Source organism: Zea mays, chromosome 6, assembly GCF_902167145.1.
Source record: "Zea mays cultivar B73 chromosome 6, Zm-B73-REFERENCE-NAM-5.0, whole genome shotgun sequence".
NCBI classification, from domain to species: domain Eukaryota; kingdom Viridiplantae; phylum Streptophyta; class Magnoliopsida; order Poales; family Poaceae; genus Zea; species Zea mays.
This window is the reverse complement of record NC_050101.1, coordinates 161,665,695-161,686,645: the sequence shown is the minus strand read 5'-3', so window position 1 is coordinate 161,686,645 and position 20,951 is coordinate 161,665,695. Positions and strand designations below refer to the sequence as shown.

The following is a 20,951-nucleotide window of genomic DNA, read 5'->3' as shown; positions in this document are numbered from 1 at the left end:
GTTTGCAGGAAGAAAAATGTATCCTTGCTGCTTCTCGCGACAGTCTTGACAGATTGTATCGTGATTCTAGCAACTCGCTGACTATCCTGGAGAGGAGTCATCGCTTCACCATGGAAGAGTTAGACAACCAACGCTGTAGGCTGCAGGAATCCACGGATGAGGTGACCCGGCTCAAGCAGTTGATATCAGCGAAGGACGCTACTATCAAAGAGCTTCGGGCTTCCAAGAAATCCATCGCCCAAGAGTTAGAAACCGCTCGGCTGGCTGCCAAGGTTGCCGAAGAAACTTCTGTTACTCTCAGAGCCCAGCGCGACAGAGCCATGGACAAGGCTATTCGGGCGGGGCGAATCTTGATGAGGAGACCCGGCGTGGTTGTTCCCGAAGATATAAGGGCTGATGTGAATGCTGCCCCTGATTCCTCGAGTCGTCCTTCCTCATCGATTGCTCCTGAGAAAAATATCACCAAGTAGAGAAACATTTTGCGTGCTTTGAGCGCGCGGTTAGCATGGTCAGACATTTGTTAGAGGACGCCATTTCAGTACTTGGACGATATTGTTATTTTCATACTGTTTTAGAATTCATTAGTTCGTAAATTTGCAGTAGTAAAATGATGCGCGATGGTTATGAAATTTGTTTGTGGGATATAGAAGTCATCCTTATATGAGTAATTGTAATCACGTCAGATCGCCTTAAGTCGCTGCTGACTTAAGTCGATTGCTTTTGTTAATAGGGCGTAGTGGTCACCCTGAATTGCGTAGGCGTGAGCATGTTGCACCGCCTTAAGTCGTTGTCGACTTAAGCCGATTGCTCCGTTAGCAGGGCATAGTGGTCACCCCGAGTTAAGTAAGCGCGAGCATGTTGCACCGCCTTAAGTCGTTGCCGACTTAAGCCGATTGCTCCGTTAGCGGGGCATAGTGGTCACCCCGAGTTAAGTAAGCGCGAGCATGTTGCACCACCTTAAGTCGTTGCCGACTTAAGCCGATTGCTCCGTTAGAAGGGCATAGTGGTCACCCCGAGTTAAGTAAGCGCGAGCATGTTGCACCGCCTTAAGTCGTTGCCGACTTAAGCCGATTGCTCCGTTAGCAGGGCATAGTGGTCACCCCGAGTTAAGTAAGAATGCAAGTCAATCATGAACAAACTGAGTATCTTTGAAACCCCCTTTTTGTATTGATGACATATTTCCATTTTACAAAGTACATCGTCGTCCCGGTAGCTTTTGAAATACAGCTAGGGATAAAACTTTCTAAGGTGTTCTATGTTCCAGGAGTTCCCGACTTCTGTGTCATCCATCTGAGTGAGACGATATGATCCGGGCCGAGTGACTTCTGCTACTATGAAGGGTCCTTCCCATAAGGGCGATAACTTGTGTCGTCCCTCCCCCGTTAGAATTCGGCGGAGGAGGAGATCTCCTACTGAGAAGGATCGCTGTCGCACAGCCTTGTCGTGATAGCGCCTTAGAGTCTGCTGGTACCGTGCCGATTGGATTACCGCATTCAGCCGTTCTTCTTCAAGTATATCAATGTCCTCCAGCCTGGTGGCCTCGGCTTCTGCTATGTTTTCGAAGATCAACCTTGGCGCCCCGAACTTGAGATCGGCGGGTAGCACTGCCTCCGACCCATAGACCATGAAGAAAGGAGTGTTTCCATGCAGAGCTCGGCTGGGTTGGGTTCTTATGCTCCAATCGACATAAGGCAATTCCCTTATCCAATTTCCTGCGAATTTTTCATTCTTATCGAAGACCTTTTTCCTGAGTGCCTCCAGTATCATCCCGTTGGCTCGCTCAACCTGCCCGTTGGCTCTTGGATGTGCTACAGATGCATACTTGATCTGAATGCTTTTTTGCTCGCAGAAGTCGAAGAACTCTGAACTTGTGAAGTTGGATCCTAGGTCAGTTATGATGCTGTTTGCTTTTTTGTCATCTGGTTCCTCTTCATTCTTTATATACTTGATGATTGACCTTCTCCAGTCATCAGAGTCTGACTCGGGTTGATCTATAATATTACACTCTTCTGTTTGATCCATTGAGATGCTCGGCCGTACTACTTCTTGCACAAAGACTCCAGGTGGGACCTGAGTTCGACTGGATCCTAGCTTGGACAATACATCGGCTGCTGTGTTCCGATCTCTTTCTACATGATGAAATTCCAGGCCCTCAAATTTATCTTCCAGCTTTCGGACGGCAGTGCAGTATTTTCCCATTGAATCGCTGGAACAATCCCACTCTTTGTTTATCTGGCTAATGACTACCAGAGAGTCTCCGTACACCATCAATCTCTTGATGCCCAATGATATGGCGATGTTCAATCCGTGGATCAGAGCTTCATATTCGGTTGCATTGTTGGAGGCCGGAAACAGCAACTAGAGGGCATATTTGAGGTGCTCGCCTCCAGGTGCGGTGAAGAGAATTCCTGCTCCTGCCCCCTGCAGCTTCAGCGAGCCATCAAAATACATTCGCCATACTTCTGCAGTCTCTGGGTTATCTGGTACTTGCTGTTCAGTCCACTCTGATACGAAATCAACCAGTGCTTGAGTTTTGATGGCAGTGCGAGGTCGGAACTCGATGTCATGAGATCCCAGCTCACAAGCCCACTTGGCTATTCGGCCAATGGCTTCCTTGTTGTGAAGAATATCCCCTATCGGAAAACCAGTGACTACTATGACTTTGTGGTCATCAAAGTAGTGACATAGCTTGCGGGCAGTTAGAAGTACTGCGTATAATAGCTTCTGAACTTGAGGATACTTTTTCTTTGAGGGGCCCAGAACTTCACTGATGAAGTAAACAGGATGTTGCACTGGGTAGGCATGTCCTTCTTCTGCTCACTCGACTACCAACGCGGTGCTTACCACGTGAGTCGTGCAAGAGATATACAGTAGCAGATCTTCAGCTGGTTGAGTTGACGTAGTTCGTCGGGGTGGCTTCAGTACTGGTGGTGTTGTCAAGAATTTCTTCAGTGCATCTAGAGCCTCCTATGCCTCTGAAGTCCACTGAAACTTATCCACCTTCTTGAGTAGCTTGTAAAATGGTAAACCTTTTTCCCCCAGCCTAGATATAAATCTGCTCAGAGCTGCCATACATCCAGTAAGTCGCTGAACCTTCTTTTGTGATCGAGGTGCTTCTATCTTCATGATAGCCTCAATCTTATCCGGATTAGCCTCAATTCCCCGGTGGCTGACAATAAACCCGAGTAACTTTCCTGCTGGTACCCTGAAAACACATTTTTCGGGATTAAGCTTCCATCTATACCGTCTCAGACTGTTGAAAACCAGCTGTAAGTCTTCGATGAAGTTTTCTGAATTCTCTGTTTTGATTACCACATCATCTACGTAGGCCTCCACACGCTTGCCCCAGTGATCGGCTAAGCACGTTTGAATGGCTCTCTGATAAGTCGCTCCAGCGTTTTTGAGGCCGAACGGCATGGAGGTATAACAGAAAGCACCAAATGGAGTAATGAACGCTGTTTTTTCTTCGTCTTCCTTTGCCAAGCTAATCTGGTGGTACCCGGAATAACAATCCAGGAAAGACAACACAGAACACCCGGCGGTGGAGTCCACCACCTGATCTATCCTCGGGAGCCCGAAGGGATCCTTCAGACAGTGTTTGTTGAGATCAGTATAGTCGACGCACATGCACCAATCCACTTTATTTTTTTTTGAGTACAAGAACATGGTTGGCTAACCACTCGGGGTGTAACACCTCTCTAATAAATCTAGCCGCGACCAAGCGAGCTAACTCGGCGCGAATGGCCTCTCTCTTGTCGGGCGTGAAACGACGTAGCTTTTGCCGAATCGGCCTTGCCTGGGGATAGACCTTCAGTTTGTGCTCGGCCAGTTCTCTTGGGACTCCCGGCATATCCGCAGGTTGCCATGCGAATACATCTCGGTTATCTTGCAGAAACTGGACGAGCGCGCTTTCCTATTTGTCGTCCAGGCTGGAGCTGATGATGGCAGTCTTGCGCTCATCAGCGAACCCCAGGTTGATCCTTTTAGTTTCTTCAGTCGGTCGCATATAGGTCGCGGCCTGAGCTTCGTTTGCCGGTACTGCAAGGTCCTCCTCAGGCTTAGAGTTCGCCTGTGTTGAAGAAACCGTCGACGGCTTGGTGGTGAGGGCTGCTTGGATGGCCACTCGGAAACACTCTGCGGTGCCTTGGAAGTCGGCGCGCACAGTTATGATTCCTTGCGGTCCTGGCATCTTCAGTATCATGTACGTGTAATGTGGAATGGCCATGAATTTGGCCAATCCCGGCCTCTCGATGATGGCGTTGTACCCGCAGTCGAAGTTCGCCACTTCGAACCTTAGGAACTCGGTTCTGTAGTTCTCCGGAGTTCCGAAGGTGACATGCATGTAGATGTGGCCCAGCGGGTATTCCCCTTCAGTCGGCACGATGCCGAAGAAGGGAGTGTCCGACTCATGGAGCTCTTTGAGGTGAACTCCCAAGCCTTGGAGTGTCCGAGGGAAGGTGACGTTGATGCTGCTCCCCCCGTCCACTAGCACCTTCTTCACCCGGCTCTCTCGGATCACCGGATCGACGAGGAGCGGGTATTTGCCTGGATGGTCGAAGTTGAGCCATTGATCTTCCCGAGTGAAAGTGATCGGGTGCTCCGACCACCGGTATGGGGCGGGAGGACCGGTGGTCGCCACCAGTATCTGGCGGTCGTTGAGCTTTTGTTGCCTTTTGTTCTCCTGCGACCCGTGTCCACCGAAGATGACGTTGACCTCCCTGTCAATGCGCGGGAAAGCTCCTCGTGCTCCCTCCTCCTGCTGATGGGGTTGTCGTGGTTCATCTGGTCCTCCCCTCGGCGGAGGAGGAGGTAGAGGTTGGAAGGGTCGGCCGTGCCCGACGGAGTGCTTGAAGTCCCGGCAATTATGAAGAGTGTGGCGCATGTCCTTGTGGTACGGGCATTGGGCGTCGAGGATGTCGTCCAGTGTGCGCTCGCCTCCGCGAGGTCCTCCTCGGGCGCGAGAGGCGGGTGGTCCGGCGGCGTGCACTTCTTCGCGAGGCCTCTTCTCCCAGCGTTTGTCGGGTTGCTGGTTCGCGTCGCGTCGTGGTGCTGCCGGTGCGGGCTTTGCTCCTCCGATGAGGTCCTAGGCCCTCTCGTCGACGGTGATGTAGATGTCGGCTTCCCGGAACAGCTCCTCGGAAGTAGTTGGCGCCTTTTGTAATATGGCTCGGACGAAAGCCGAGTCATTGGATCCTCGGTAGAAGTCCTCGATCACGGCCGCCTCCGTGACCTCGGGGATACGATTTCTCATGGTCTAGAACCTTTTGAGGTACGACCAGAGAGTTTCGTCCCCCCGACGCTTGATGGATTTGAGATCCCACGGTTGCGCCGGTTTGTCGGAGAGGGACTGGAAATTGGCGGTGAAGCATCGACTGAAGTCGCCCCAGTCGTCGATGCAGTGTCGGGGTAGATGTCGCAGCCATTGCAGCGCGTCTTGCCCAAGGACAATGGGTAAGTACGCGGTCATCACGTCCTCGGACGCCCCGGCAGCTCGAGCAGCGGTGGTGTAGACGGCTAGCCAGCCCCCTGGATCCTGCTTAGGTTCATATTTGTCGACATTGGATACCTTGAAGTTAGGAGGCCAATGGATGGCCCTGAGGCGCGGAGTAAGAGCAGACACTCCGCACGTGTCCTCCTGTCGCCGGGGATGATATATGTCTCGGGGAGGGGAGTAGTTGTTGTGGTTCCTCGACCATCCCCGGGTAGTACCGCTAGTTGAGGCTGTTGCCGACTCAGTTCTGGTGGCCTGGCTCCGAGCTGGGATGCCATGATCCCTGTCGTACTCCTCCCGGCGGCGGATCTCGTTCTCATGCCGCCGTTCACGCGAAGCATTGATGGAGCTTCGCGCGTCTCGGCGACTGTTGATGGCGTGTCGTAGATCATTCGGCGGGTGAGCAAGCGGTAGAAGATGGTTGGCCGCCTGGGTGAACAGTCGTCGGTAGCCCTCGGCGTCGGGAGTCCGAGGGAGTCCATCAGCTATCCGAGCTAGTACTCCTCCGACTTCGCTCGGCGTGTTCATGGCTCGGGCGAAGTCGGGGTTCAGGTTGCGCCCGAAGAATGGATTCTCTCGGTGTTGCCTTGCGTCTTGCTCGGCTTGTTCCTGAGCCCGGCGGCGATCACGTCGTCGGGAGTTCCTTCGTTCTTTGAAGACGCGTTCCTCCGGGGTTTCTCCTATCTCCGAGACCTCGTCTCGCGAGACAGGTTGCTCCGGATCCCGTTCTCCGGTCGCGTGATGTCGTCGAACGTTCCTGCGCCGGTTCCTCCGTCGGCGGGATTCTCGTTGAGGCGGTTCTTCTCCGGGTGCAGTCGGCTCGTCGTCGGAGACGGTAGGTGACTCCACTCTCCCGATGAAGAGGACGTCAGGGTAGAATGGTGCTGCTGTCGTGGCGACCTTCTTTCTATTCTCCTTTGAGGGTGGAGGAACGGAAAGAACAACTTGCTTCCCCTTGGTCTCCTTCTTCCTCGCGATCTGTGTCCATTCTTTTGTCGGAGAAGTAGACAATGGAGTTCTCCGGGTCAGCGGGCCCTCGACCCCTAACTTTCCGAAGATGATCTTTTTCTGGAGAGCTGGAGGTTGCGCTTCTCCGACATTTTCGGAGTTTGTTGGAGGAGACTTCTTTTCCGGCGGATCCGCAATGCGGTGTAGAGTTCCCTCTTCATCTGCTACGGATGAGATTGTTCCGAAGCAGAATACGGATCCGGGACGGAGGGTGATCTTGCTGTGGAAGGTGATGGCCATTGAGCTAGCTTGGATCGTCGACACACCCCCTACCTGGCGCGCCAGCTGTCGGTGTTTTAGGTCCGACCGCACACCCGGGGTTGCCCCTCAAGGTGTTTTTAGGAGTAGGACGGTGTCGGCGACTGTAGCAAAATGGTTCGTGCCAATTGCACGAGGGACAGTGGACAGGGTTTACAGGTTCGGGCCGCTTAGAGATGCGTAACACCCTACGTCCTGGTGAGTATGCTGAGTGAATGAGGTTACAAGAGAGCTCTCTGAATTGAGAATACAGAGAGTCGAAATGGATGGCTAAGTAATAGGGTCGATCGATCTGAAGGGGTGCCCCCTAGGCCTTATATATTCGACCGTGGGGCAATACATGTGGATATGATAACAATGTGTAGCTAAAAGATAGTGAACTGTTTTAGTTTATCTCCCTATAGTTCTGCCGACTTATCCTCGCATGGCTCCGTTGCATGGGGGCTCCAGCGCGGGAAAGTCGAATCTCTGTTGTGGTCGCTCGCTCGACGTTGTGGGTCGTCCGGGTTTGCACCAATCCAGCCCCATGTCGATCTGCTTTGTTGGCTGCCCCTCCCCAGGCCCACGAAAGAATGACCTTACGATTTATTGGGCCCTTGGGCCTTTCGTGAGGTCTTTTACTCTTTTAGTGGACCCGGGGGATATCTATCCCCCACACCTTGTTATACTCCTCTCGACTTAGAGAGGCGAGGAGTATAGTGGTGGCTTGGGAGTTGAAGTGTCGAATTTGGGGACCTCGTCCGAATCATAGTCTTCATCCCCCGGTGATGGTACCTGTACTCCAATCTCAACAACATCCCAAATGCTAGTGTGGAGTGAGGTTAGATGATGCCTCATTTTATCACTCCACATATTATAATCTTCACCATCAAACATAGGTGGTTTGCCTAATGGGACGGAAAGTAATGGAGTACGTTTGGAAATGCGAGGGTAGCGTAGGGGGATCTTACTAAACTTCTTGCGCTCATGGCGCTTAGAAGTTACGGACGGCGTGTCGGAGCCGGAGGTGGATGGAGACAAAGAGTCGGTCTCGTAGTAGACCACCGTCTTCATCTTCTTCTTCTTGTCACCGCTCTGACACGACTTGTCGTGTGAAGGGGATCCCTTCACCTTGTTGGCGGACTCCCCGGATGGAGCCTTCCCATGGCTTGTGGCGGGCTTCTCGCCAGTTCCGATCTCCCTCTTGGCGGATGCTCCCGACATCACTTCGAGTGGTTAGGCTCTAATGAAGCACCGGGCTCTGATACCAATTGAAAGTCGCCTAGAGGGGGGTGAATAGGGCAAATCTGAAATTTATAAACTTAAGCACAACTACAAGCGGGTTAGCGTTAGAAATATTAACGAGTCCAAGAGAGAGGGTGAAAAACAAATCGCGGGCAAATAAAGTGTGAGACACGATGATTTGTTTTACCGAGGTTCGGTTCTTGCAAACCTACTCCCCGTTGAGGTGGTCACAAAGACCGGGTCTTTTTCAACCCTTTCCCTCTCTCAAACGGTCACTTAGACCGAGTGAGCTTCTCTTCTCAATCAAACGGGACACAAAGTCCCCGCAAGGACCACCACACAATTGGTGTCTCTTGCCTCGGTTACAATTGAGTTGATCACAAGAAAGAATGAGAAAAAGAAGCAATCCAAGTGCAAGAGCTCAAATGAACATAAGTCACTCTCTCACTAGTCACTATTTGATTTGGAATGAACTAAGGACTTGGGAGAGGATTTGATCTCTTTGGTGTGTCTTGTATTGAATGTTATAGCTCTTGTAAGGTGTGGGAAGTTGGAAAACTTGGATGCAATGAATGGTGGGGTGGTTGGGGGTATTTATAGCCCCAACCACCAAACTAGCCGTTTGGTGAAGGCTGCTGTCGCATGGCGCACCAGACAGTCCGGTGCGCCTGCCACGTCACCTGGCCGTTGGATTCCAACCGTTGGAGCTTCTGTCTTCTAGGCCATCGGACAGTCCAGTGGTGCACCGGATAGGCACTGTTCACTGTCCGGTGCGCCATCTGGCTCTGCTCTGACTCTGGCGCGCACTGTAGCGCATTCAATGCGTTCTGCAGACGCCCGTTGGCGCGAGGTAGCCGTTGCTCCGCTGGCACACCGGACAGTCCGGTGCGCCACCGAACATTGTCCGGTGCTCCACCGGACAGTCCGGTGAATTATAGCGGAGCGCCCTCCAAAATTCCCGAAGGTGAGCAGTTCGGAGTTGGAGTCCCTGGTGCACCGGACACTGTCCGATGGCATACCGGACAGTCCGGTGCGCCAGACCAGGGCACACTTCGGCTGACTTTAGCTCTCTATATTTGAATCCTTTCTCGGTCTTTATATTGGTTTGTTGTGAACCTTTGGCACCTGTAGAACTCATAATCTAGAGCAAACTAGTTAGTCCAATTATTTGTGTTGGGCACTTCAACCACCAAAATCAATTTAGGAAAAGGTGTAAGCGTATTTCCCTTTCACTTTGTGACCTCCTCAATGGGGAGTAGGTTCATTGGAACCGAACCTCGGGAACAAATCATTGTGTTCATTTTATTGATCATCACCCTACAATTTGATACTTCGTCTCCCCAAGTTCTCTTGCTCACAATCTTTTGAGTTAGCTCTCAAAGTTATCCGCATTGATTGAGCAACTCATAGCAAGAAGAACTATCTTCCGCACTCCGTATCCATTATTATTTGTTTCTAATCCTAACCCTATGTGAAGTTCGTGTTCAAAGTTTATAATTTATAGGATTCGCCTATTCACCCCCCTTCTAGGCGACTTTCAATTATAATGGTTGTATTTTCTAAATTTTATTTTGGATCGAGTATTATTATTATTTTAGTGGTAGATGTTGTACTAGCAAGATCTGTATCATGATTCCATCAATCTTAGGAATTTCCAGCCGTCTATAAATAGTGTACTCACATGAGCAACATGTGTGTTTATGGATCTATAGGAGTAAAGGTTCGACTATATCGAGTTTTGAAAAGAAAATCATGTATGACATGATATCTAGGACATGTCAAACATGATGGTGTTATACCATTATCATCCTTCAACTACAAATGGGTTAGAAATAATGGTAGATTAAAAATGAGGAATTAGGAAGCCACAATAAACATATATGCTATGAAAGTCACCTAGAGGGGGTGAATAGATGAAACATGTAAATTATAAACTTTGAACACGATCTTCACCCGGGATTAGGATTAGAAACAAATAAAATGAATACAGAGTGCAAAAGAGAGTTCTTCTTGCTATGAGTTGCTCAATCAATGCGGATGACTTTGGAAGCTAGCTCAAAAGATTGTGAGCAAGAGAACTTAGAGAGAGGGGAGAGGAAGAATCAAATCGTAAGGTGATGATCAACACAAATGAACACAATGATTTGTTTTCCGAGGTTCGGTTCCAATGAACCTACTCCCCGTTGAGGAGGCCACGAAGGCCGGATCTTTTTCAACCCTTTTCCTCTCTCAATCGATCACTTAGAACGGTTGAGTGCTTCTTCTTTAATCTCAAGGATCACTAAGACCCCACAAGGACCACCACACACTTAGGTGTCTCTTGCTAGCTTTACAAGTCACTAGAGAGTTAAGAAAGAGATGAAGAAAGCACGATTAAGAAAACCAAGAACAAGAGCAACAAATTAAACACGAATCACACTCTTTCAAGTCACTAATCACTAATGATCACTTGTCTCAATTGTGGAACTTGGAGAGGTTTGGAAGCTTTGAATGTGTCTTGGAATGGATTGCTAGCTCTTGTATTGAATGTGTACGAGTAGAGTGCTTGGATGTGTTGAATGGAGGGGTTGGGGTTGTATTTATAGCCATCAACCACTTCTTAGCCGTTGCCTCCTTCCTGCCAACCGCGGACGGTCCACGCCCCTGGTCCTGATGGTCCACCCCTACACCTCAACGACTGAAATTGCAACGATCAGCAGTAACGGCTATATCAATAGCTATAGTGCATTTAATGCGTCGTCAGATGTCAGATAAATCAGTCGCGGACGGTCCGTTCGTGCTCCCCGAACGATCCGCGAGAATGCTAAAAATGCATTTTACCGAACCCGTCAGCTTCGGATTTTTCTAGTTTTTCAACGATCGGACGGTCCGCGCTTGAGGCTGGACAGTCCAAGCTTGGTCCCGGACGGTGCTCGCTTCTCCTTCGGACAGTCCATAGTGTTTGACGTGTGTTTTTGCAGTGTTCCCGTCCGAGGCTCACCCTGGTGTCGCGGACGGTCCGCCGCAAGGGCCCAGACAGTCCGTGTAGAGGTGAATTTCCAAAAAGTTTCCATGTCCGGAATAATCTACGTTATCTCGGACAGTCGACTTAGAATTGATGTATATGAACTTTATGCACCTAAAAATGATCAACTAGGCAAACTGGTTAGTCCATGAGATTTGTGATGGGCGTCAAACACCAAAATCGATTATAGGAAATTGTTGACGCCATTTCCCTTTCATGCTAAAACAACTAAAGAAAAAGAATAAAACACAAACATGATGCATATGTAAGAAAAAGCACCACAAGAATCAAACAATATCCATAGATGCATGAAAAGAGTATAGATGTATGAATTAGATATGTTCATGATAGCTTTCTAAATTCAATCAATTATAGTGACTACTTATTTGCAATGCCCTTGTAGTTGGAGCAAAATAAACAAATAAGAGTAGACATAAATTAAGCCGATAGAACCTTATAGATGGAAAAAATATGGAACTCTAGCGACTATTGAGGCCGGAAATGTGGGCCTAAGCACTCAGGAACAAGAGAGATAGGTGGCACGACAAATCAGATGGTTCAGAGCTCAAATGTCTTTGTCAAGCGTGTCCCTGTTGGGATTCGAGTGGTGGTATTTATAGTAACTAGAGGGACACATGTCTAAAATACAATTGTACTCATTGTTACCTATTACATTCCCGAAATATGATATGCAACAGAATAATCATAGTACAATACTAGCCTGCACCTAATTACACCATGACATCTACCCGCATGAAAGTCTAGACTATGGCCCGATCTGGGCCCACAACAGGTGGGCCCTCTTTGTCCTATGGGCTCCACCCTCCTTGTTGTTTTAGGGACGCCAACATGTAGGTTGAGGTCCTAGTGCGTTAGGCCCCCGCCTGTCCTCATCATCGCTGGCCTCGAGATCTGGGAGTCTTCGCATGTTCCCGCTGGCATGACGAGCACAGATGGGGAGTCAACATTAGCGTGGGCATGGTGGTCTTCTATATGGCCTACATTCTTGAGGTGATGAGCCCCCGTGGTGAACAATTTTATCTCCATCGGTGTTGCATATGAGGGGGTGTGAGGGCCTCCCGGCGCCATGGCCCGTGTCGGCCGTGTGGGGACCCGAGGTCTCCGATCACGTTTGTGTCCTGCATTCACAGATAGGATCAATTAGGTTCTAGATGAGGTCACCCAATGGTTGGTTCGAGGTCTGGTTTGGCCTTTGTCCCAACAGTAGGCCCTAAGGGTGAGGCTCAACCTAATGGGCTGATCCCGAAGTCAATGGAGAATGGTACGAACGTTGCCCTCGATCATCGGTTGAGTTGTCTCGAAGGGTGTGAAGTTTATTTAATGTTGATTGGACTAGCATTATTGTTCATACTTTGTATGTATTTTTTTGAGTGTCTATAAATATGTTGTTGTTGGTTTTCTTTGTTTGTACTGTTGTGCCCGACGCTCGGTTCTCTCTATTTTCATCTTCACCGCCGCTGATCGCCGCCGACCACCGTCGACGCGTGCTCTGGGCTAGCTCATCTGAAGATTGTCGCGCCGCCTCTGCCCTTGGTATGTTGTCATGTATCCCTCTCCAAGTGGCAGTATTCATTCTACTTTCTTGTTGCCGCCGCCTGGTGTGATCGTTGTGGCGGCGTTGTCTGTTCCCGTGACCGGTTTGTCTGCCGAGAGGGTGGCCCTCTAATGCATCAGATAGAGAGACCTACGACTTGGGTCGGTCGATGACCATGAAGCGAAGGGTCCACGAGATGGAGGCATTGGGTTATTTTCTAGCGAAGACCGGTAGGGTTGTAGGGTTGGAGACCGCGGTGAAGCTAGTAGGGGGGTGATTGTCTTCGAGGATGTTGTGCCACCGGTTTATGACTGATGTCTTAGATAAGTACAAGGTGCAGATTCATCAGTTGACTCCAAATGCGATCGTTGAGCAAATTCATATGGACGTGGACGACTTATGAAGGGACTCCATGGACTAAAGTATCCGCCAAGCATTATTTCTTGTATTGGCAGAATAAGGACTTTGACAACCGTGTTGATCAGTTTAGAAGCTGCACCTTCACCCTTGAAGACCGGGAAGACGAAGGGTAAGGTCACCGAGTTGGTTCCATGTGCAAAGAATAGGTGGGGGATGGACTGACAAGTGCAAAAGATTGAGGAAGGGGAGGCTGCACTCAGCTGAACCAGATATGAAACTGTTTGAGGGTTGTGATTCTGTCTGTGAGCTTCTATACATCTTTCATTGTTTGCAGAGTCTGCATCTCCATTATTGCTTTTATCTTGTTCGGGTTAGCTTCCTTTTTTATTCCTAAAATGCATTTATCCGAGTTGAGCCGGATTCTGGCTTCGCGCATATTTGCACATATTTGCAAAGAACATGTGGTATTTACATATAGAGGACAAAATATAGAGGACACTGCGGGATATAAAAGGAGATATAAATGAGAATCTTTTAAAAGAGAAAGAACCGATATAGATAATTAATATAGATGGTGCTGCTGAAGATAGCTTAATGCACACTGCGGAATCTCACATCTCCTTCACACTAGCAGTAGCACACTTTAAACAATGTAACTTAAACTTATGTATGTCGAGTATTGTAGTGGTAGTATTAGACTATCTCCATCATCTTACCCATTCTTATTTCCATATTTAACTCTACTATGTGAATAGTGCAATATATACAATGTAAAACATAGTTTTGAGTGACAATATGAGTGAACTTGGACATGCCTGAATGAAAAATAATTAAAGATAAAATTGTGCGTAGTGGAACACTCTACGCAGCACGGTACCGAGATAGCGTAAAACGTTTGCTGCAGTGGATCACTGCATATAGTAGGCTATTTTAGCGTAGTGGTCCATGAACGGTGAATTTGGCGCAGTACAAAAACAACCCTATGTACTACATATACCAACGCATGTGTATGAAAGAGAAATGAAAAATATAACACCAACTTTTCGAATATTTTTTGTATGCTAGTTTATTTTTAAACTAAAATATGACAAATAAAAAATAGAAAAATATAATAGAGTTAAAATATGAAGTAAACATGACTATTGAGAATTATAATATATGGTAAAGAAGTTTGCTGATAAGAATAGAATATTACTTTTACGCATGATTATTGAGAATTATAATATATAGTTGTCTGCACGCAAATAACTTCAGTTCGACTCAGCTCCGCCGCGCGTGTCAGCCGATGGAAGAGCTGCGGGCCGCCGTGACGGCGCACTTGGACCAGGTAGCGGGCCTCGTGCAGGCGCTCTCCTCCGAGCTCCGCCGCGGCATAGGTCCCGCCGCCGACAACCTGCGCGCCTTCATCCGCGCCGTTGACTGGACGGTATTCTCTCCGGATCCGCCAACAGGAGATCGCATCCGGATCACCAAGACCTTGTTTCCTTTCCTCTCCCACTTCCAGGGCTGACAAATATCATGCGCTGCACTGTGTTGCGCTTTGAATGTGCTGCTGTTTCAGGAGCCATGGCTCATGTGCTTGATGGCATTCCATGTGGTTCTGCTGCTCACTGCTGTAGGGTTCAGGAGGAATGCCAATTTCCAGCTATTCTTGTTATTTCTTGCTTGTGAGTTTTTTTGTTCCTTCTGTTATTACCAAGCATGCATTGCATATAAACAAGCACATAGTTGCTGAGGGAAAGAGTATACAATTCCATCCACATTCCGCAGCAAGAATTGCCCGAGATAAATTTGTAGATTTAAATTCCGTCAGCACAATTTCTAATCGAGGTTTATTTTGTTTAGCTCTTTTCCGTTGGTGCCATTCGATTCACACCCTTCCGTGTGAAATGAAGCCATTGGAGGGAAAATCGATCTGACATTGATTTCGATCATATTATTCAGTAATAGGCGGCCAAGAGCAATGTATATGTTTGTACACTAATTTATTACTCCCTTTGTCCCATAATATAAGGCATAATCATCTTTTGTTTTTGTCACATAATATAAGGCGTGCTCTCTCTAGAGACACGTACATCAATGCCGTAATACTAGTGTTGATAGAGAGAATTAAATACATTTTTTGGTCTTTGAACCAGAGATGGTTACGCCTTAGAGCAGTCTTAACCCTCCACGTCATCTAGTTTCTATATCATTAATTCAGCTGCCATATAAGCTAAAAAATGATGTGGCAAACAATTAAATATAGAAAGAGTAAGAAACTGAGTCTTGTATAAGATTTGGTTTCAACACGATATCCAAGACAATGAGAGAAGAGGAGTATTAAATTTAGTTAAGTATTGCAAAATTGGAGAGGTAGTGTCTAGTAGTAGTTTCTAGATGATGTTGAGGCTATAAAAACTATAAGTAGTGTCTTAGGTTGGGACTGCTCTTATATACTGGGACGGAGGGATTAATATCACAGGCTAGTGCATATGTCACTAACTAAAGTAAATAAATTAGTTTGTTTAGCATTGACACAGGTATTAAAAACATTTCCTGTCGTTTTGCAATTGGATGATTGCTAATTTGTCCTCCTTAATCCACATCGTTTTCTTTTTTTCTCTCGAACACGCAGGAGAACTATGTATCATTATATTAAGAAAAAAAAAGAGGTAAAGAGATATCTCATACAAGTCCACACAGAAAAAACACCACATGAAAGAACCACACAACCTATACAAGACTTAAAACCTAGATGACCCAAGACTGATCAGGCTGACCAGAAATCACCTAATAGCTGGCTGCAGTGCTAGGGGATTAGAAATTCCACGGGCTCCTGCCATACTCCAAAGGTGAATCTCATCCTTGACCCAAAATGAGGACCTCACTAATATTGGTTGTGTACCATCGAAAACACAATGATTACGATGATTCCAAATGGCCCAACCCCTAAAATGGTAATTGAATTTAGGCCTTTTTGCAATGATCCAACTAGAGCCTTGCTTGCTCCATCCCACCAATCATCGAAAGAGGAAGTGCCAAGTTGGGGAGATAGATTCTGAAGTCCAATAGTTTGAAGAAGGCTGAACCAAAACTGCCGGGTAAAAACGCAAGAAACTAGTAGATGGTTCAAAGTCTCCTCCTCTTAATCGCACAACAGACATCTATGTGGGTGAGGCAAGCCTTTTTTTGCCAATCGGTCAGCAGTCCGACATCTTCCATGTGCCACAAGCAACATGAAGAATTTGCACTTCCCTGGAGCCCCGCTTTTCCAGATCCTCTCCCAAGGCCTAAAGGAAGTTGAGCCGATGAAGAAACCCTCATATGTTGATTTGGCAGAATATACTCCAGATGGAGAGCACAGCCAAATAAGTTTGTCATCTTGATCTGGATACAAGGTCCAGCCATCAAGGATACCCCAAACTTTTAGGAATTCAGTCAAAATTGTTACTGTAATAGCTCCTCTTATATCGTGAACCCAATACTCACCAGATAGGGCATCATATACTTTCCTTTTCTTGGCCCTGGCAGAGACCAACTTGAATAAATGAGGTGCCGATTGCTCCATATTTTGGTCATGTGTCCATCTATCTGTCCAAAACAACGTGGACTTACCATTGCCCACCTCAGTAGAGGTTGTCATTGAGAAGAAGGCTTGGACAGTAGGATGAACATGGATTTTGAAGGATGCCCATGGGAGGAAATTCACTTGGTCCAATCATCAAGATACTCCTACTCTTGTCAAGCTGGACAGAATGTTATGTACTGTAGACTGGGAGCAGTTATTCCCTAATTGTCTCTTACAAAGCGCTAGTTCTGATGGTTCAGATCATTGCCCTCTTCTTTTGGGTCTTCATGGTCTTAAGCCTGGGCGCAGGAGGTTTCACTTTGAATCCCACTGGACAAAACTGCCAGCTTTCTTAGGAGTGGTCGAGTCTGCTTGGACCTCTATCTCCTCATCTTCTTGCCCATTTGTATCTCTCTCAAGAAAGTTTGGTGCCACTGTCAAGCGTCTACAAAGTTGGAGTCAGAAAAGAGTTGGCCACATCATTTCTCAGTTGGGGCTGGCATGTGAAATTTCTCATCAACTGGAGATCACCCATGATAACAGGCCCTTATCTGAGTTGGAGAAGTGGTTGTTGGATCAGCTGGAGGCTCACATTGTTGCCCTCTCATCCCTGCAGCGTTCTTTGGTTAGAATCCATTCTCGGATCACCTGGCTTTCTGTGGATGACGGCAATACAAGCTTCTTCTATTTACACGCTAAATATAGAAAAAGCAAGAATTCTATCAACAGCCTGATTTCTGATGATGGTCTGATCCTGACCAAGCATGAGGACATGGAGAGAGGTAATCAAGTTTTATCATAATCTGCTGGGGGTTTCCTCTGACCGAGAACATACCATTAATCTGGAAGAACTTCGCATCCCCTCTCATGATCTCTCTGAGCTGGAAAGTCCCTTCTCTGAGGAGGAAGTTTGGAAAGCTATATTATCCTTACCATCAAACAAGGCTCATGGGCCTGATGGGTTCACTGGGAAATTCTATAAATCATGTTGGCAGATCAAAAAGGGGATATCTTGGTTGCAACCTCGGCGGTTTGGAGCAGAAGATTGAGGAACTTTGAGCTACTCAAGTCAGCCTACATTACCCTGCTCCCCAAAAAGGAAGATGCCACACATGTCAAGGACTTTCGGCCCATAAGTCTGGTCCATTCATTTGCAAAGCTCATCACTAAACTTATTGCCAACAGACTCTCTGGACACCTAGATAAGATGGTGTCTCATAATCAAAGTGCTTTTATCAAAGGTCGGACGATTTTAGACAACTTCATGCTTGTCCAACAAACACCAAGTTGCTGCATCATCATAAACTTGCAAGGATTATATTGAAATTAGATATCACAAAAGCCTTCGACTCAGTCTCTTGGCCTTTTTTATTGGAGGCTATGCAACAATTGGGCTTTGGGCTGGTTTGGTGTGATATAGTCTGCAGATTGCTTTCTTCTGCATCTACTCAGGTGCTTCTTAATGGGAGTCCAAGTCACACCATTTTTCATAGAAGGGCGCTTCGACAAGGGGATCCTTTATCCCCCATGTTCATCTTGGTTATGGATGTCTTATTCTACTTAGTGAAAAAAGCAGTCGATGATGGTCTTTTCAGCCCCTTGCTGGGAGGACAGACCTTCAACGAATATCCCTCTATGCTGACAACACAGTGATCTTCCTCCGGCCTGTAGCTGGGGACATTGTGATCACTCTGGACATTCTTAAGATTTTTGGGGAGGCACCAGGTCTCAAAACAAACATTGAGTAAAGCAATGTTTTCCCTATACAATGTTTGGATGCAGATATTGGTGCCATTCATAATCTCCTTCCCTGTCAGTTAGACACTTTCCCTTGCAAATATCTAGGGGTGCCTCTAATGTTGAGGAGGCCTAGCAAACAACACATTCAACCAATCATTGACAGACTTGCTGGCCGGCTACCAAATTGGAAGGCAGACCTGCTGACAAAATCGGGTAGGAAAATTCTTGTGCAGACAGTCCTCACTTCGATGATGGTTTACTTGGCTATGACATTGGATCTTCCTTCTTGGGCTATTAAGTCCATTGACAAAATTAGAAGAGGCTTTCTATGCAGAGGAAAAAAGGATGCTTTGGGCAGCCATTGCTTGGTGGCATGGAGCAAGGTCACTCGACCAAAAGAGTATGGGGGCTGGGCATCTCCCAATTGCAGCAGATGAATTGGGCTCTTAGGTTACGGTGGCTGTGGCTACAAAAATCCACATCATTTTCTTACTGTCTCAATTAGAGTTCTAATGCTATAATTGCATTAGTTATTTTTGTATTTGGATAAAGAAATCGATCTGGTATGAATATTATCTCACATTATTTCGCAACACTAAACTACAGTGAGATTTTGAAGATTAGGAATTTGGGACCTCATATTTTGATTTGCTTTGGTTTTGATGCAGTTCATGGTTTACCTATGCAGATTCAGGAGTGTATCTAGCTGAAAAGATGAACAGATACCTGGGAGAGAACTGGAAGAGCTTTACCAGTAGGAATTATTTTGATCGTTCTGGAGTTTTTATCTCTGTCGTCTGGTCTGGGCCCCTTATTGTCATATCGATTGTCAGTGTGGTTAGTAAAAATCTGGCTTACCCTTATGTAAAGGTTTCTGTCTATTGCATTCATCTCTTTTTTTGTTTGCAATTTAGCTTATATACGTTGTTTATCTTTCTGCTCTTTGATCATTCCAGATTAGCAGCCTCATTGCATTATGTCGATTGATGGTGAAATGGAAAAGAGCAGAACTTAGGCACCGGGCTCGACTTGCTCATGACAAGAAGGATTGAGAGAAGAGAAAAAAATCCTTATTATGGGAGAATCGAATGATTTAGTGATTTTGAACTTTTCTAAGTTTGTATGCCGCTTGTCAACAGGGCACTCAAGAATTAAGTGTTGGAAATCCTGGATAAGCGAGGAGTGTCTACAGCTATTGTTCCTGCTGGTCACTGTAGGACAGTAGCAGCTAGACATACTTCATAAAAAAATAGATATGGTACCTGTCTCTATCTTGTTTTAGATTGTAGATGTAAACATGGATGTAATCTTGATTGAAACTGCCAAGATTTGTAGAACAAAGCCTCACTGTTTCGTTTCCCATCACAAATATGAAATATGAGACGCGGAAGTGATACGAGTAGATTTTGCCTTGAAGAACAATTTTATAGAAGCATATATTTGTTAAAAGCATTAGGACCAAAAGTTTAGACTCGTAAAATTATACAACTTCAAAACAGTCAGACTTTAGAAAACTTCAAAACGCATCTGCCTGCGGAGGGAGAACAGTTTGCACTGAACAAACGCAGTAAAATCTAAATGTAAAACTATTATGTTTCAGCTGGATCTTTTACTTTTTTTTACTTTTAGGGCTGATTTCGTGACCATATCTTCTTGTTATTCAAAATTGAATAGCAAGAGGCTCATAAATCCCCTCCAATTTTCTGGTTACCAAATCATTTCTTAGGAACCGTTTGGATCTTTCATTTAATATAGTAGGTTATTTAGTTTGGAACTTTACATTTCACTACTTTCCAAAATTTAGATATGAGCCTATTCTAAATTCATAGATGAGTAGATGGAAATTGGTTTTATGTATTATTAGTACATATTTCTACTCTATAACTTATGACACGTTCTATAATAGTCGACACACTTCTTTATAATAAAGATATGGCTATGAATGTTTCCCCCATATGATCAATAATAGTACTAGTATACAAATATATTCTATATAAAATTATACTAGTTTATTGTTCTATGCCTAGTTTACGATTATTTGAACAGAATTCAAGCAAAATTTGTGCGAATGGGTCTATAGTCTTAGTCTAGTGCTCACAGGTCTCTAGTCTGTTACTAGCCGGATTCTAGTCGTCATAATCAAATTCTGACAGTTAAACACTTCTGTAAAAATCGAATTGGAAGGAATCCGTCATTTTCTAAACTCTAAACCGTGCATACCTCTTCAACTTTCTCAAGTCTCGTGATATCTAAATTCTCGTTTACAGCAGAAAACTTAGTAGTTGGTAGCTTCAGAAATCCAAATTATTCTTGTGATATCTAAATTCTCGTTGACGCTTCAGAAATCCAAATTATTCAGAAATCCAGCAGAAAAGCTCTTAAAAAAAGCTGTACCAAATATACTCTTAGTAGTTGGTAGCACCTCAGTCCTGACTTAGATTAAAAAACTTATCTCGCTGGCTATGTTCCTGACCTGAGTCGCTTTTAGCGAGATGCACAGAGCTACATGTATGTGTTCTGAAGCGTTGGGTGGTAATGACAAAGCTAGAGTAGAATTGAGAAATGTGCATTTAGCTTTTTGGATGTATAATATCTTTTTCTAGAGATACATATACGGTGAAATTTTAACTGAATTTCAGGATGTTTTTTTTTGCCTATGTCTGTGCACGGAATTTCTATCTCCAGTAGCCTTCCTATCCTACTTCCTCCGTTTCATTTTAGTTGTCGCTGGATAGTGCAAAATTGAACTATCCAGCGACAA

General features: G+C 46.1%; 1 protein-coding gene across 1 annotated transcript; it reads left to right on the top strand.

The window, feature by feature from the left end:
* Positions 1-14,111: 14,111 nt before the first annotated feature.
* LOC100192581 (Transmembrane protein 18) lies at positions 14,112-19,603 on the top strand. Its single transcript, NM_001137796.2, has 4 exons — positions 14,112-14,326; positions 14,462-14,567; positions 18,879-19,027; positions 19,147-19,603. The coding sequence occupies exons 1-4, from the start codon at positions 14,186-14,188 to the stop codon at positions 19,240-19,242; spliced, it is 492 nt and encodes a 163-aa protein (NP_001131268.1). The 5' UTR covers positions 14,112-14,185; the 3' UTR covers positions 19,243-19,603.
* Positions 19,604-20,951: the final 1,348 nt, after the last annotated feature.